General features: G+C 39.5%; 2 protein-coding genes across 8 annotated transcripts; one reads left to right on the plus strand and one right to left on the minus strand.

The window, feature by feature from the left end:
- Positions 1–132: 132 nt before the first annotated feature.
- On the minus strand, positions 133–6731 carry LOC131356357 (glutamate-rich protein 6). Of its 7 annotated transcripts, none has more exons than XM_058395307.1 (10): positions 6456–6731; positions 4309–4404; positions 4097–4189; positions 3411–3562; positions 2692–2750; positions 2268–2473; positions 1999–2072; positions 1740–1892; positions 833–1055; positions 133–755 (listed from the first exon to the last, which is right to left on the minus strand). In XM_058395307.1, exons 2-10 carry the CDS (start codon positions 4402–4404, stop codon positions 507–509), a joined length of 1305 nt encoding a protein of 434 aa, XP_058251290.1. In that variant the 5' UTR covers positions 6456–6731; the 3' UTR covers positions 133–506. The 7 variants fall into 7 exon arrangements, with proteins under 7 accessions (XP_058251290.1, XP_058251293.1, XP_058251286.1 ...); XM_058395310.1 differs by having other exon boundaries at positions 2268–2470; positions 4309–4407; positions 6368–6523; XM_058395303.1 differs by having other exon boundaries at positions 4309–4407; positions 6368–6523.
- Positions 6732–7538: 807 nt separating this feature from the next.
- Positions 7539–14262, plus strand: zgc:153615 (uncharacterized protein LOC777747 homolog). The gene is made up of 7 exons (XM_058395311.1): positions 7539–7691; positions 8776–8879; positions 10462–10579; positions 10810–11004; positions 11719–11842; positions 11922–12015; positions 12153–14262. The coding sequence occupies exons 1-7, from the start codon at positions 7662–7664 to the stop codon at positions 12208–12210; spliced, it is 723 nt and encodes a 240-aa protein (XP_058251294.1). The 5' UTR covers positions 7539–7661; the 3' UTR covers positions 12211–14262.
- The last annotated feature ends 402 nt before the right edge of the window (positions 14263–14664 follow it).

A 14664-nucleotide genomic window follows, 5' to 3' on the forward strand; every position in this document is an offset into this window, starting at 1 on the left:
CTAACAAAAACATGACTTTTTTTCTTTTCAAAAATCAAGTACTGAGTGATTTTTTTTAATTAATTAAATTTTTTTTTTTTTAAATAATGGTTTAATAAATAAATAATTTTATTATTTATTTATTAAACCATTACAAAATCTCAAATTTTAATTTCTTTTTTTTTTTTTTTTTTATAACACCCCCTCTTCCCCCCAGCCGGTCTATAGGAATCTCACCAGCCGCTATTTTAGGTGGCTTGTGAGATTCTCAATTCTGATTGGTCAGAAAGTGTTAGTTAATGTTCAATAGCTGCAGCAGTTTGGTTAATAATGCGCTCAGTCGGTTTCTATATTCTAAATGTCTTTTATGATCCATCTGGGACATTTCTCCTCCATACCACCAGAGGGCTCTTTCCTCCAAATGATTAGAGACGCGTCATGCTCGTCAACTCTAGAAAGTTTATTTGCATGTTTAAACAGACTCGTGTGGTAAAGTTTGTGTCTTGTGTTGACTGAGAGGTCAGAGGTCACTGGCAGTCTCGCAGGCAGTGCTGTATATAGGCCTTGTCCTTCTTCTCCATGCACATGGTGGAGCTGAGCCTCAGGAGTCTCCGGCCCTGTGAGAGGAGCGCTGAGGGAAGCCGGAGACGCCGATGCCTGGCGTCCGAGTGTAAAGCCAGGCACCAGCGCAGGCGTTCCAGGGCTAGCCGAGCGTTGAGCTGGTTCACCTGCAGCATCAGGTCCTCTTTACGCAGAACCAGAACAGGCTCACTCGACTGCGAACACACACACCCTTCTGTAAATGATTATTCCTTCAGCTTAGAAGAAATGTAATAAAATACACAAACTGTACCTTAGTGCAGCTGCCCACGCTAAAGCGAGCGTGCTGTCCAGATGCCAGGAAGGTCACCACGACGGAATCTCGCCCCAGAACTCGAACCCCGATGTTTTTATTGAGGGACAGATGGATGGGTTTGAAGGGGGTGCGATTGCTCGCTCGGTCCATCCATTTCCACTGGCTTCTTCTGGAAGCGTCTTCGTTAAGACTCCGCCCACCTAGCACGTCCATGTGCAACCTCAAGGAAATTAAGTTTAACATCACAAAGTTTTTTCCAAAATTTCCAAAAATCAAGAACTGTTTATACACATACTGGTTATTATTATTTATATAATTAATAAATAAAAATAAAATGTTTTCTGTGCTCAAACTGGATTTCACAAATTTTTTTGATTTTTCATTTTCTTGTGCAAAAATCAAATGTGAAAATACAAAAAAACCCAAAATTCATGTATTCTTGGAAATTTTGTGAATAAATGAAAATAAATGTGAAAAAATAAAATAAATAAAGGAGAATAAAAACTGTGTGGAAAAAAAATACAAATGAAATAGCTCATGTTTTAAAAATCTGATTCTAAAAAATGTATTTAAAAAAGTTTCAACTGAAAAGAAATTAAGAAAAATAAAAAAGTAATTTATTTGTTCTAAAACAGCATGAGAAAGTAAAGAAAAAAAAATGCACGAAAAATGAATTGTGTTAAATGTTATAGTCATTTGTTTTTTAAAAAAATGTGAAAAAAAATCAGTGAATATTTATAATTGTAAAAAAAAAAAAATTTAAAAAGTGAAAAATAAAAATGCTTTTTTGCAAAAAACGTGTAAAGCGTGTATAAATTTCTCGCCTGATCTGCGTCATTGTTCACCTGCGAAGCTCATGTGGCGTTTCTGATAACAGATAACAGAGCCGACCTCACGGCCTTACCAGGTACTCCCGTTGTTATGGTAACAGGCAGCCATCCCACTGGACTGGAAGAAGGCTCTGATTGGACAGCTGGACCTGACGTCATCAAGAACGACGCAGACTCCCACTGTATCGTCTATGAAGGCGATAATGGCCGGATTTCCTGAGGGGTAGCTGTACGAGCGCGTATAAGGAGCGTTTGGTTTGTCCCGGTTAGTAAAGATCGGATTTGTGACATCGGATTCGATTATTATTTTTATTTATTCTTTTGACAGGATACAAGACTTGGGTGGTGCCGTCTGGAAGCGTGGTGAGGAATTTACTCCCGTTTGAGTAAAACTTCTGAACATGGCCCTGCAACAAAAAAAAAAAAGTACTTTTTGATCGTTTATTGTTACATGTAATGTCCAAGTCAGTCTCTCTTAAACAAACAAACTAAGAAGTTATAAAAGTGTAAAAAGACTTTCCTGCCAACAGAACAGCACAGGAAGTTTCAGAATGTTCCATCTATTTGAATATAGTTTGTTTTTTACTCGTCTGTATTGTTACCTGATGATGGCACAGCCCAAATCCGGCTGGAAGTGAATCGCGAGCGTTGCCCAGCCGGGATTCTCTGAGCTTTTCCTCGTCTGTGGCGTCCACCCTCGCGGTCAAGCGCTCACTCTCTCTGAAGCGTACGAAATCCGACAGCCGGAAAGTGATGGTGGTGAACAAACCTGAAGACGTCACTTTGCAGCCTGGTATCTCGCTTTCTGCTGTTTTCATTAAATCCATGAGTATGTGATTATAAACACCAACGTCTAGGTCAGGTGGTGGTGGAGGAAGGGGTGGGGTGGGGTGGGGTTGGGGTGGTGGGTTCCGATCTTATTCAGAAAGATCCGCTATGAACTGGATCGGACCCCCTGGTCTAGGTTTATAACGTTCAAGCATTAGGTTTACTACTGTCAATCAGATTTGAAAAGGAAGTACTCACGGTTTGCTGTAGACGGCCTTTTAGCCTTTCTGAGACATTCCTCTGCAACATGCTGCAACCTTTAAGAGAAAAACAAACATGGAGGACATTAAATAAGTGAGCAGTAAAACGTCAGCAACAATAACGTACAATACTACACCTCAATCGTTTGTAGCACAATACTGTAGCGGCTAAAGCCAAAAACATCGCTTAGCCTTCATCTTTGGCGCTAGATTTACATAGATCTACATCTGTTTGTTTGATAATTAGCATAAATAATTATCAAAACCGATTCAAATTAAAACTATAATAAATATGTATTGCTAGTTGTTGTTTTGTTTTGTTTTTCCTGAGGAAAGTTAGCAAACTAGTTAATTATCTAGCAAACTAGACATTAACATTCTTGGCTCTACTCAACATCCTGTTTTTTGTTTTTTTTTAATTTTTATAAATAAACTAAAAAAAATAAATGTTTCTGCTTGAGTATTTCTTTTTTGAAATGATGTTTTGCTTTGCCAGCTAGTTAGTAATTAGCTAGCAACTTTCTGTTTTCAGGTATTTTTTTCCCTCCATACAAGAACACACTGAGAAATGTTATTATTCTAGTGACCGAGCTAGTTATTCCCTAGCAAGCTAGTTTGTACCACTTTCTATATTCTGTAACAAAAGTAATGATTTTTGTTTGTTGTTTTCTGGAATTTTCCACCGCTAATTTTAGAGACGATGCAGGTGACCATTACATGTCCTGAGATCTCGCTCGGTCTTTTTGCTCCGGAACTTTCTCCTCGCTGGAGTCGAGTTCCTGCGACGATTCGCCCGAGTTCTCCTGCAGCGAGCGCCACTGCTGCTCCACCTTCTTAAACAGCTCCATGTACTGAGCGCAGCAGAAATCCTGCCGAAGGCAAAAAATGAAACAAAAATATATTTTAAAAAATGAAAAACTATTTTTAAAAATTACACAAAAAATACAGCTAGCAACAAAACAAAAACATGCTAAAATGCTAGCCTTATCATAATATGTTACATTAAATTGAAAATCATTTTCTAAAAAACGCATTCCTGTGAAATTTTGCTCAATTTACATTTTTAAAATTTAAAATATTGTTTTTAAATTCTTGCATTTAACAAATGAATTTAATAAATTTAAGAATTTAATTTTTTTTAGTTACATTTTATTGTAACTAAAAATTTACAATGTACAATTAAATTTACAATTTAAATGTACAATTTAATTTGATTTAGATTTTCATAAAATTTCAAAAAACTAGTCGTAAAAGCAGCTGATTTATTTATAAAACGACATTTTTCTTCAGGTTTGGTGATTATTATTTGGTTTGAAATTATTTAATAAATTAATTAAATGTAGTTTTGAGATGATGGAAAGCTTTTGGTAGCTTAGCATTAGCATTTAACCTGTGGAACCTACCTCAGGATTCAGTGTCTTCGAGAAATCAAGCGGAGGCTTCGCTTTGGCACCACAAAACTCACACCACACCGTGTAGTCGCTAGCGGACCGCGGCTGGAAGAGTTGTTTATTCAGAGGAGAGTCAATTCCAAAACGAATCTTTCTTTTTTTTTTGAACGACTCTGAAAAGAATCAACTGAGTGAATCATTATTAATGAATCAAAGTAAGCTACCAGAAGGTTGATTTTTCTCCAGTCAGACTCTCTTCTGTATCTCAGGACTCCGTGGAAACCACACTGAGGTTCTGGCGAAGCTTCTTTTAGCTCCATCTGCTAAACAACACCACCAGGAACATGAGTACATGTTCACCCAGTGACGGTTTGTCCAGTTATATAGCGTTAAATAGAGTTATTAAAGCACCTAGTGGTCACATATAGGAACTGCAACCATCTGTGATCGAAGGGGCCCACTGGGGCAGGAATCACGCTGCTCCATGCTCACTATAGGAACATTTTCACTCAATAGCAGGGGTGCCAGAATTGCGTTTTTTATGCGAAATATGTCCAGGATAGTGTTTTATATCATGAATGAAGTTTCATTTCTGCAAAGTATAACTCCAGGATGTGTGTTTGTGACGTACAGAACCATTTCTGGATGATGGACTGTTTCCAAAAACTCAAATATCCAACAGATAAATTTGTGTAAAGAGCTTCAGATCTTTTTTTTTTTTTTCATTCTTAAAAGGGTTTCAAAATTATTAGCAGCCCCCAATTAATAGTTGATGAAAACATCCTACCTGAAGAGCTTTCTTAAAAGGGTTTCAAAATTATTGGCACCCCCCTAATTAACAATCTCCTGGTGAGAGAAACAACTCCTTTTTTTAACGTCTAACATTTAAGTGTGGAGAAAAAGAAGCTTTTTTGATTGATTTTATCATTCAGTATCATCCCACCTTTTGCTTTTCAGTTTATTCAACACTGTCATGTAAGCAAACTGTTTTATATGTTTATAAGAAAAAGCTTAATGAGATTTTATTTCAAATGCCCATATAAGTAATAGGCCTGTTTGATGAAAACTGTAAGCTGTTATGGTCCGTTTTGGTAAATAAATGACATATTTCGAGGTTCAAACAATCTAGTAAATAAACATATTTGTATTTTTTACCTTGGTGTCTGCTGTTTGCTCAGGACTCCATTGGTGCACGATTTATATAACAACAGAACAGGCCCTGTAACAGACCCTAAGCCCCGCCCCCGATTCGGGCTGTTTACTTTGCCTCGGAAACGCAGCTGCCAATCATTATCCGTATGCCACGCCCACTTCTGGCTGATCACGCGGACAAACCGTCGTCCATTAACTTGGCTGAATAATTAAATCATTAAATCCGATAAAGCTCAAAAATTTATAAACTTATAAACTCATAAACCGCGCGTTCAGCATTAAACACTGCACTTTATTACATTTTATTCCCATTTCTTTCTTCCAAATTTGACCTTAAGTGCCGAGAGAGAGAGAGAGAGAGAGAGAGAGAGAGAGTACTGTGTCTTATGAAAATATTAGTTATATCATTATTTTTGAACTGACACCATCAATATTAATTTTTTAATAAGCACAATTTTACTATTTATTGTATTGATGGTTATTTATGTTGATCAGTGAAACGCCTTTCTTGTAAGGGTGTACAAACTTTTGCATCAAAGTAGTTGGAACTGACCAACTGTCCTTAAAGTAGAGTGACTTACTGAAATCTGCTTACAGTATCATCATAGTCATGAAGGAGTCTGAAATACTGGCATTGTATGGAAGGAAGGAAGGAAGAAAGAAAGAAAGAAAGAAAGAAAGAAAGAAAGAAAGAAAGAAAGAAAGAAAGAAAGAACAGAAGAAAGGAAGGAAGGAAATAAGGATGAAAAGAAGGAAGGAAGGAAGGAAGGAAGAAAGAAAGAAAGAAAGAAAGAAAGAAAGAAAGAAAGAAAGAACAGAAGAAAGGAAGGAAGGAAATAAGGATGAAAAGAAGGAAGGAAGGAAGGAAGAAAGAAAGAAAGAACAGAAGAAAGGAAGGAAGGAAATAAGGATGAAAAGAAGGAAGGAAGGAAGGAAGGAAGGAAGGAAATAAGGATGAAAAGAAGGAAGGAAGGAAGGAAGGAAGACAGAATGCAAGAAAGAAAGAAAGAAAGAAAAGGAAGGAAGGAATTAAGGAATGAAGAAAGGAAGGAAGAAAGAAAGAAAGAAAGAAAGAAAGAAAGAAAGAAAGAAAGAAAGAAAGACTACCTAAGATTGAAGTCTTCTACTCACAAATAAATTGGATTTTCTTCCACTTGAGAGGTTTTGCACTGTCCATCTACAGACACACACACACACAGACACACACACACACACACACCTGAATCAGAAGTCAGGTGAAGCAGGACACCTCACTCACTGGACTCTCCATCATGGCCGTGTGTGGTGTGTTTGTCTCCATGGATACGGACATGCGGACATGGCTGTGTTTGTGCGTAATATCAGAGTCCACAGGAGTCCTGGCAGCCGGCCACCTCAGAGGAGCAGAGTACACAGAGACACGCAAGGCATTGTGGGAAGATTTTACAGGTGAAGCCTGAACACACACGTGAGGTCATAATATTTCTACACAGTCCCCACATCTCTATCTATCTATCTATCTATCTATCTATCTATCTATCTATCTATCTATCTATCTATCTATCTATCTATCTATCTATCTATCTATCGGTCTGTCTGTCTGCCTGTGTCTCTATCTATCTATCTATCTATCTATCTATCTATCTATCTATCTATCTATCTATCTATCTATCGGTCTGTCTGTCTGTCTGTCTGCCTGCCTGTGTCTCTATCTATCTATCTATCTATCTATCTATCTGTCTGTCTGTCTGTCTGTCTGTCTGTCTGTCTGTCTATCTATCTATCTATCTATCTATCTATCTATCTATCTATCTATCTATCTATCTATCTATCTATCTTTGTCTATCTATCTATCTATCTATCTATCTATCTATCTATCTATCTATCTATCTGTCTGTCTGTCTGTCTGTCTGTCTGTCTGTCTATCTATCTATCTATCTATCTATCTATCTATCTATCTATCTATCTATCTATCTATCTATCTATCTGTCTGTCTGTCTGTCTGTCTGTCTGTCTGTCTGTCTATCTATCTATCTATCTATCTATCTATCTATCTATCTATCTATCTATCGGCCTGTCTGTCTGTCTGTCTGTCTGCCTGTGTCTCTATCTATCTATCTATCTATTGGCCTGTCTGTCTGTCTGTCTGTCTGTCTGCCTGTGTCTCTATCTATCTATCTATCTATCTATCTATCTATCTATCTATCTATCTATCTATCTATCTATCTATCTATCTATCTGTCTGTCTGTCTGTCTGTCTCTCTCTCTCTCTCTCTCTCTCCTTCGCCATGCCTGAGTGCCTGAGAGCAATATCACTCTTCCTCCTCCCATCACAGTGAGTGTGTGTGTGTGTGTGTGTGCGTGTGTGTGTCTTCAGGAAGCCTCTCACACACTGCGGTGGAAAGCAGGGTGGCTGCTGCTGCTGCACTGGGCCATGCGCTGAAGGATGGTGCATCAGGAGAAATGTGTTTATCAGGTGAGACGCACGGTGATGCTTTAAATGTGCAGCTGATGCTTGATGTGTGTGTGGTGTTCATGTATTTATCCTCCTCGGCTGTGTGCCATCACTATTGTGTTTCACATTAATGTCTATTGACCTCTGATGCTGAGGTGTTTCCAGATTTGTTTATGCTAAAGGTGACACCGGAATGTGGCTATTTTCTGACCACAGAGAATGTGCCAGAAAGCATTAGCTGACTCGTAGAATGTGCCAGAAAGCGTGACTGACTGACGGCGTTACATCACGCCCCGTAATTGTGCTTATTCATCGCAGGCTAATAATTCCACCGGGTCCGAGCCAGAGCACTAGAAAGGGGTGTGGCCTGCTGTATATTTCAGGGATGGGTGAAATGTCATGACAGAAAGGTTATACATTTATGAGTGTGCTTGTTTCTGTCTGTGAGTAATCACGGCTTGGTCTGTCTGTCTGTCTGTCTATCTATCTATCTATCTATCTATCTATCTATCTATCTATCTATCTATCTATCTATCTATCTCTCTCTGTCTGTCTGTTTATCTATCTATCTATCTGTCTGTCTGTCTCTCTCTCTCTCTCTCTCTCTCTGTCTCTATCTCTCTCTCTGTCTGTCTCTCTCTCTCTCTCTCTCTCTCTCTCTCTCTCTCTCTCTCTATCTATCTATCTAAAGGTTATATGTTTATAAGTTTTTTGTTTTTAGTCTGTGGGGATTTCTACAAATTATCTTTCCTAAATTTGTTCTCATAGAAAATGAAAATTCACCTGAAATGTTTTCTGTTAAATATCCCCCCGAGGTCATGTCCATGTCCAGTTGATCCTGTGCAACCCAGTGGAAAAAAAATCTATAAAATGAACATAACTGAGGCGGCCATCTTAGAGAACGGTCTTTTTAAAGCAGTTTGACATCACTTTGCCCCACCCCCCAGAGGCGTGGCCTTCCTGATATGAAATATTGTATGCAGATTTGTATATTGTAAATTTTCATATGGAAATAGAATATTTATGAGCGACATTTACAATTAAAACTCCAACGCAAACTATGCCATGGCTGATTTAAAGTATACATTTATTTTTTTTAATGAAGGCCCAGAGGATCGAGAGGGAGTCCATCAGACAGAAACTGGCCCTGGGCAGTTTCTATGACGACGGGCCCGTCTTCTTCGCCAGCAACAGCTGCCCATCCCCACGGTGTGTATCGTGTGTGTGTGTGTGTGCTCTGATTATATAACTTGCTCAGATTGTCTTCGTCTCCTAGCGTCTTAAAGGAGCGTTTCGACATTTTTACGGCCCTCCACAGCCTGCGCTGCTGTGTTACGATTAAAATCTGCGGCAGTTTCCTTCCATTTTAACCAACCAATTCAAAAAATATGCTTTGTGTATCAGCTACAACAGACAAGACACAAATGGTTGTTTGTGTTGTTTCTGGGCTGGAAAAATGCAAAAAGAACGCCTGAAAGAAAGAAATAAAACGTCATCTGTTTCATGGTGGTGTTAAAAATCGCGATTATTCTAAAGTATATTAGTAACTATATATGTGTATTAGGAAACTTGAGTCACTTTTACAATAACAGACAGCACCTTTAATGACAGGCTACCTCAGTAACATTTAACGTTTATTGACCCTTTTCGCCACAAGAGGGCACAATGGCGCTTCGGTCAACAATAAACTAGAGAACATAATATTTTGTAATTAAACATGAACAGTAATATGTGCTAAATTTAATACCTTTTCATCACAATTTTGTTATAATTAAACTTTTATTTAATACCACATGCCCCTTTGCAACCCCCCCCCCCCCCCCCCCCCGCTTTCGTTTTCATGGAATCCTGCCGGGGGTGGAGGGGTGGGGTGGGATGCTGGGGATAATGGTCATGAAGTTAAATTTCTGACGTGTTAGCATGCAGCTAGCAGGAAAAACAACCCATTTTCCTCCCCTTGCATTTCTGGTGTAAATCGTTTTACATTCACAGGAAATTGGTTAAATGCCCCAGTTTCATGCGTGACACAGTTATATGGACGAAACATAAAAACAAGAAAATTCCAACATTAAAGCCTGAGTGTGAATTTTTTAAAAAGTGCCCCGTGCATATCAGGAATCATTCAATGGTTTTAAAGAAATATCTATACCCCTGAGCTACAGGAGATTTCTTTTTCTAACAATATACAGAGGAACCCTGGTGTATGAATTTAACTCGTTCTCAAGGAGAAAATTTGTATTGTGTTACGATTTTTCCCATATGAGCGATATTCCCAATCCGAAGCGTATGTAAACTGTATGGCTGCTTCGAAATAAGTGACCCAAGCCAAGCATTCCATGTCAAGGCTCCTCACAGGAAGTCGTGCCACCAAGCTTGGGCTAAAAATAGAACAGACCTGAATCTGTCAATGGAAAAACACCCGAAAAATCACCTAGCTTCTGAACGCATGTTGACGGCAACGTTGGTATCGTGGTTGACTCTTTCCAAACAGCTTTCACTGACTACAAATAAAGTCGCTTTGGTTGGCTTCGCTTAGCTTTCCACTGATGCAAAGAAGTATAGAACGGCTCCCGGATGTACGCGCGACTTAGCCAGGGTACGGGTTTGGTTTATTCGTATGCCGAAAGTGCTTTGTATGTCGATGGAAATTTCTTGCAAAATTTCAATTCTTAAGGCGAAAATTCATAAGGGAGGGCATTCGTATACTGAGGTTCCACTGTGTATGAGTCAGTATGAATAAAATGAAATAAATAAAAACACCTGTTGAGACTTTGTTTTGGTCCTGCTTCAGGTTTCAGAATGGCGTGAACCTGCAGGTGTGCTTCGTGAACGACAGCAACAGCGATAAGGACAGCGACGCCGAGGACAGCAGGACGGAGACGAGTCTCGACACGCCCTTGTCTCCTGTGGTACCTGCATTTTAGATACTATCAAATGTACAGAACACGATATAAGCTACACATGGGATGAATTTATTGAGGTTGAAGATAGAAAGAATAGTGACTGACCTAAAAGTCCAAAATTATTGGACAGTCCTGGATTCCGGGCTCTAAGAACAACTAACGTGGGTTCATGCTGTGTATAGATATGTTTTCCTGAGCAGTGTAAGTGGACCGTAGGCATTTTTGTTGATGTGCAGAGTAAGCAGAGCTCGTCGCTCTCGGACCGGGACACTTGTGAGGAAGAGGAAGAGGACGGGGAGTTTTGGCGGCTGCAGCGGCGGCTTGAGGAAGAAGCCCGCGGTGCTCTGGCTCTCGCTCGGCCCATGGCACGCATGCAGGTGGAGGTGGAGAGACACGTGCAGCTACACCGCAGGTCTCCGGTGGCCGATCTGGTCAGTCACACAAACACACACATTTTGTGCATTTAAATGCTGACCATTACCATGGGTGCTAAAAATGAAACCGGTCATCGAGAGCACTTCTGTTTTTTTTTGGACATATCAGTGTATTTCAGTGCCTTTTTTTTTTTCTTTTTTCTTTTTGAGAATTGGAGTACACCAGAACGCAGAAACGAATTAGTTCTATGAAAACGGTTTAATGTGGAAACTGACAGTCCAAAAAACTCGTGGTTATGACTTCTTTGTGACACAGAAGGTTTACATCACTCATCACTTGAACGCCATGAGAGCACCGAGACCAAATCCCACCGTAACGAGTGTTTTAATACACTTCTCTACTTGGCACTACTCTGTTTGCTCGGGGATAGTCAAAGTGCACCGTCGAGGGCAGTCCCGAACCCTAACACTGTGGGCTAAAATAATGGGGCCCTCCTGACAAATTTTTTTTATGAATGAGACAATTCAACATTTGTTTTTCGGTCCTTTCTGCAGTGAAGGGAAATTGATCCAATAGAGAATTACACCAATTACACACTTCTGCTTTCAATTGTAATATCCATTAGCATCCATAAGTGGATAAGCAAGTGGATTTATAAGAATCAGTGATACATGTTATGTACATAACCAGAGATTGTTATCAATATACTTATAGTAAATAATAATAATAAGTAGTGTCTGAGTGTGTGTACCTCTGGGGTGTCGTCGCAGTTGCCGCACATGCCACACATCAGTGAGAGTCTGATGAAGAGGAGTCTGAGGCCCGGGGACCTGAGAGACATGAGCCTGGGGCAGTTACAGGTCATCACCAACGACCTCCACTCACAGATACAAGGTGAAATTCACACGACATCTAGATGGAAATAAAGTTCTCAATCTGACGCTCGATGATAAAGCGCATCGATGGTTTTCAGGTCTGAACGAGGAGCTCGTGCAGCTGCTGCTCCTGAGAGACGAGCTTCACGTGGAGCAGGACGCCATGCTGGTGGACGTGGAAGACCTGACCAGGTCAGAAAGACTCGTTTTGCTTTTTAGTATGGTTCTGAATCTACTGAAGTACGGTTCTGAATCCATTGAATCGAATCACTTGAGTCACTTAAAAGAATCAACTCAAATGAATCACTGTGTTATTTTTTTCCCTTCAGGCATGCGCACAGAGAGCAGAGACACATGTCCAAAAGAAAAGGCGCCTGCTCCCTGTGACCCTCCTGACCCCCTCCGGAGCGGTTCAAGAGCCGTTAGTGTTGTGATAGCGCTCGCAACTCAGCTTAACTAGACACGCGTGTCTCTTTTTATGTGTTCCAAGCTTCATGTGTTAATCAGTCATGCCGTGAGCTTTCGCGCTTGCCCATGGTAGAGCAGGGGAATGGAGAAGGTCATCGGTGGAAGACCTGCAGGGTCGTGATGAGCTGTACGGCCTGCATGGTGCTGAGGGTGACGTGGATCATCAAGAAATGCAACAAACCGCGGTGAATTTGTTTGATATCATAGACAAACCACTTCGAAGCAAATTTCAGCGCGAAAAAAAAAACATGCCATAAAATCCATCCAAGAAATGAAATTTGAAGGATAGAATTCTAATTAAATTAGCTAAAACTCTATTAATCTAGCTATTATATCATTATTTTTGTAAGTGTATAATAATAATCTTATCGATCTATTCTAAAATTCGAGCTATTCTGTCATTTCCAGTCATAATTCTATAACAACTCCAGCATTTCTCTCATCAGACCCATAACTCGATCATTTTATAGGGTAGAGTTCTAATTCTAGTCGCAAATCGTAGAATTCACGGAAATTCTCTACAAATTCTACAATTCTAGTCTCTACAATTATGGAGTTATGATCATGGTGATAACTTGAGAATTCCGTAGCTAGAATCTTCAACCGCTGTGGCTACAATTCTATACACAGTCGTAGCCCTGTAGCCGCTGAATTTAAATTCTAGCAATTTTACTCATTTTAATCCCACAAACAAAAGACAAACATTTAGGATTCGCAGAGGTTTAAGTGAAGGCTGACAGAAATACAGCGTATTCTTTAAAATGTTTGGCTTTTTTTTTTTAACGTTTTAGCTCATTAATTAATTAATTAATTAATTAACTGCCAGACTTTTGAAATCGTGAAGCATTTTTTTTTTTAATTTTTTATTTTTTAACCAAAAAAATCACTACGTTTTCGCTTTATTTACGGACGATGTTTTAGGTTGAGATTGTAACACGACTCTAAATAAGCTCAAATGATCCGGATCACTTGCATTTCTCAGTTCCCACAGATTTTCTGAAGCCAGATGCTGAAGCAGGGTAAAGAGATTACTGAAGGTTTCGTTCCCATCCAGAGTCCCTGCATGTCATGATATAAGACAGACTTCCCTCCTGAACTAATAAAAAAATCGCTTACATCACCGCAAAAAATTTTGCATTAATCACGCTGACATTGTCCCTCACGCTAAATTCTCAGGCAATACGAGTTAGCGAAACTACACACCATCAGCGTCATAACCAGAGCTAGTTTAACGGTTTTCTCCATGATATCAAGCAACCATCTTTAAAGCGTAAGGTACATTCCAGTGTTCGAGCAGGGGTTAAGAGATTCGAGCTGACGGGAATTTCTAAAATATAGCTAAAGTTTTAACTGCCTTCAGGTGAAAATGTCGCCGTAGTGTTTGTCAAAAATTTCTTACGTTAAAGTAGATCAAGCCAACTGACATTCCAGTAATGAAGCCGGATTCAACAACAACAATAAAAGGAAATAAACTTTAGTTTGTTAGTGTGGTTTCTCACGATAAACTAATTTCCATTGGCTGACATCTAAAGCAAGGCCATGTCACAATGTAGGGAATAGCAGCTAAAGTTCACTCCCATTCATCCCGTATGATGAAATCACGAACCTAGCCGATTTGAAGCATTTAGCAAACCTAGAAATGAGCTGATGTGGTATAAAAGCTCACTTCTTTCCAGCTACAATTGTTAGTTCTTTTTAATTGCTAGTTAACTTCTAGTTAGCTAAGTTAGTCCCTACAACTTATAGAACTTCAATGTTATGGTCTTATAGTTAACTATAGTTAGCTTAGTTACTTAAGCTTCCATCAATACAATAACTTGCATGAGAAATCTGATCGGTTATCAGGAAACCTAGCAAAAATCCATTTCCTAGCGGCGTGAGAAATCTTCGGATGAAATCGGAAGGTCTTGAAGTGTGGAGTCGGATAACGCTGAATTAACAATCGCTCAATAAACAACTTCCTTGCAGACATTTCTCATCTCCGAGGTGGTCATTTCTTTCCTTTTTTTTTTTTTTTTGAAGAAATATTAAATATTATACCACAGCGGTGTGTGTGTGTCAAATTCTTGCTTGTTGAGAAGGCGTTGAGGCAAATCACGGGATGTTATCGTTTCTCTAGTAACCGATCGTTCACAGGGTCTCGTACGCCGGACTCTTATCATAAACTCATCGTCTCTTTTCTATGTTCTCACTGACTGTTTTTCATTGACTTTTTTTTTTATCCGTTTATTGTTACGGTTCCGCTTGCGGAACTATGAAGCGGAACCTGAGGCTACAACCGGGTATCGGTTCAGGCTGGTGGTGTAGCGGCGGTTTTCTCATTTCTCACCTTGACACCAATCGGAACGTCCTTGAAACTGCTTAGTTCCTGTT

This window comes from Hemibagrus wyckioides, linkage group LG07 (genome assembly GCF_019097595.1).
Source record: "Hemibagrus wyckioides isolate EC202008001 linkage group LG07, SWU_Hwy_1.0, whole genome shotgun sequence".
NCBI lineage: Eukaryota > Metazoa > Chordata > Actinopteri > Siluriformes > Bagridae > Hemibagrus > Hemibagrus wyckioides.

What these genes read in the sequence shown, in the direction of transcription:
- zgc:153615 (XM_058395311.1), top strand. Translation starts at nt 7,662, where the DNA reads ATGGTGCATCAGGAGAAATGTGTTTATCAG. An exon ending in AGGAGAAATGTGTTTATCAG is followed by an intron (nt 7,692 to 8,775) that starts GTGAGACGCACG and finishes TTTTTAATGAAG; the next exon opens with GCCCAGAGGATCGAGAGGGA. An exon ending in GACGTGGAAGACCTGACCAG is followed by an intron (nt 12,016 to 12,152) that starts GTCAGAAAGACT and finishes TTTTCCCTTCAG; the next exon opens with GCATGCGCACAGAGAGCAGA.
- LOC131356357 (XM_058395307.1), bottom strand. Translation starts at nt 4,404, where the DNA reads ATGGAGCTAAAAGAAGCTTCGCCAGAACCTCAGTGTGGTTTCCACGGA. An exon ending in GACGGCACCACCCAAGTCTT is followed by an intron (nt 1,893 to 1,998) that starts GTATCCTGTCAA and finishes GCGCTCGTACAG; the next exon opens with CTACCCCTCAGGAAATCCGG. An exon ending in CATAACAACGGGAGTACCTG is followed by an intron (nt 1,056 to 1,739) that starts GTAAGGCCGTGA and finishes AATTTCCTTGAG; the next exon opens with GTTGCACATGGACGTGCTAG.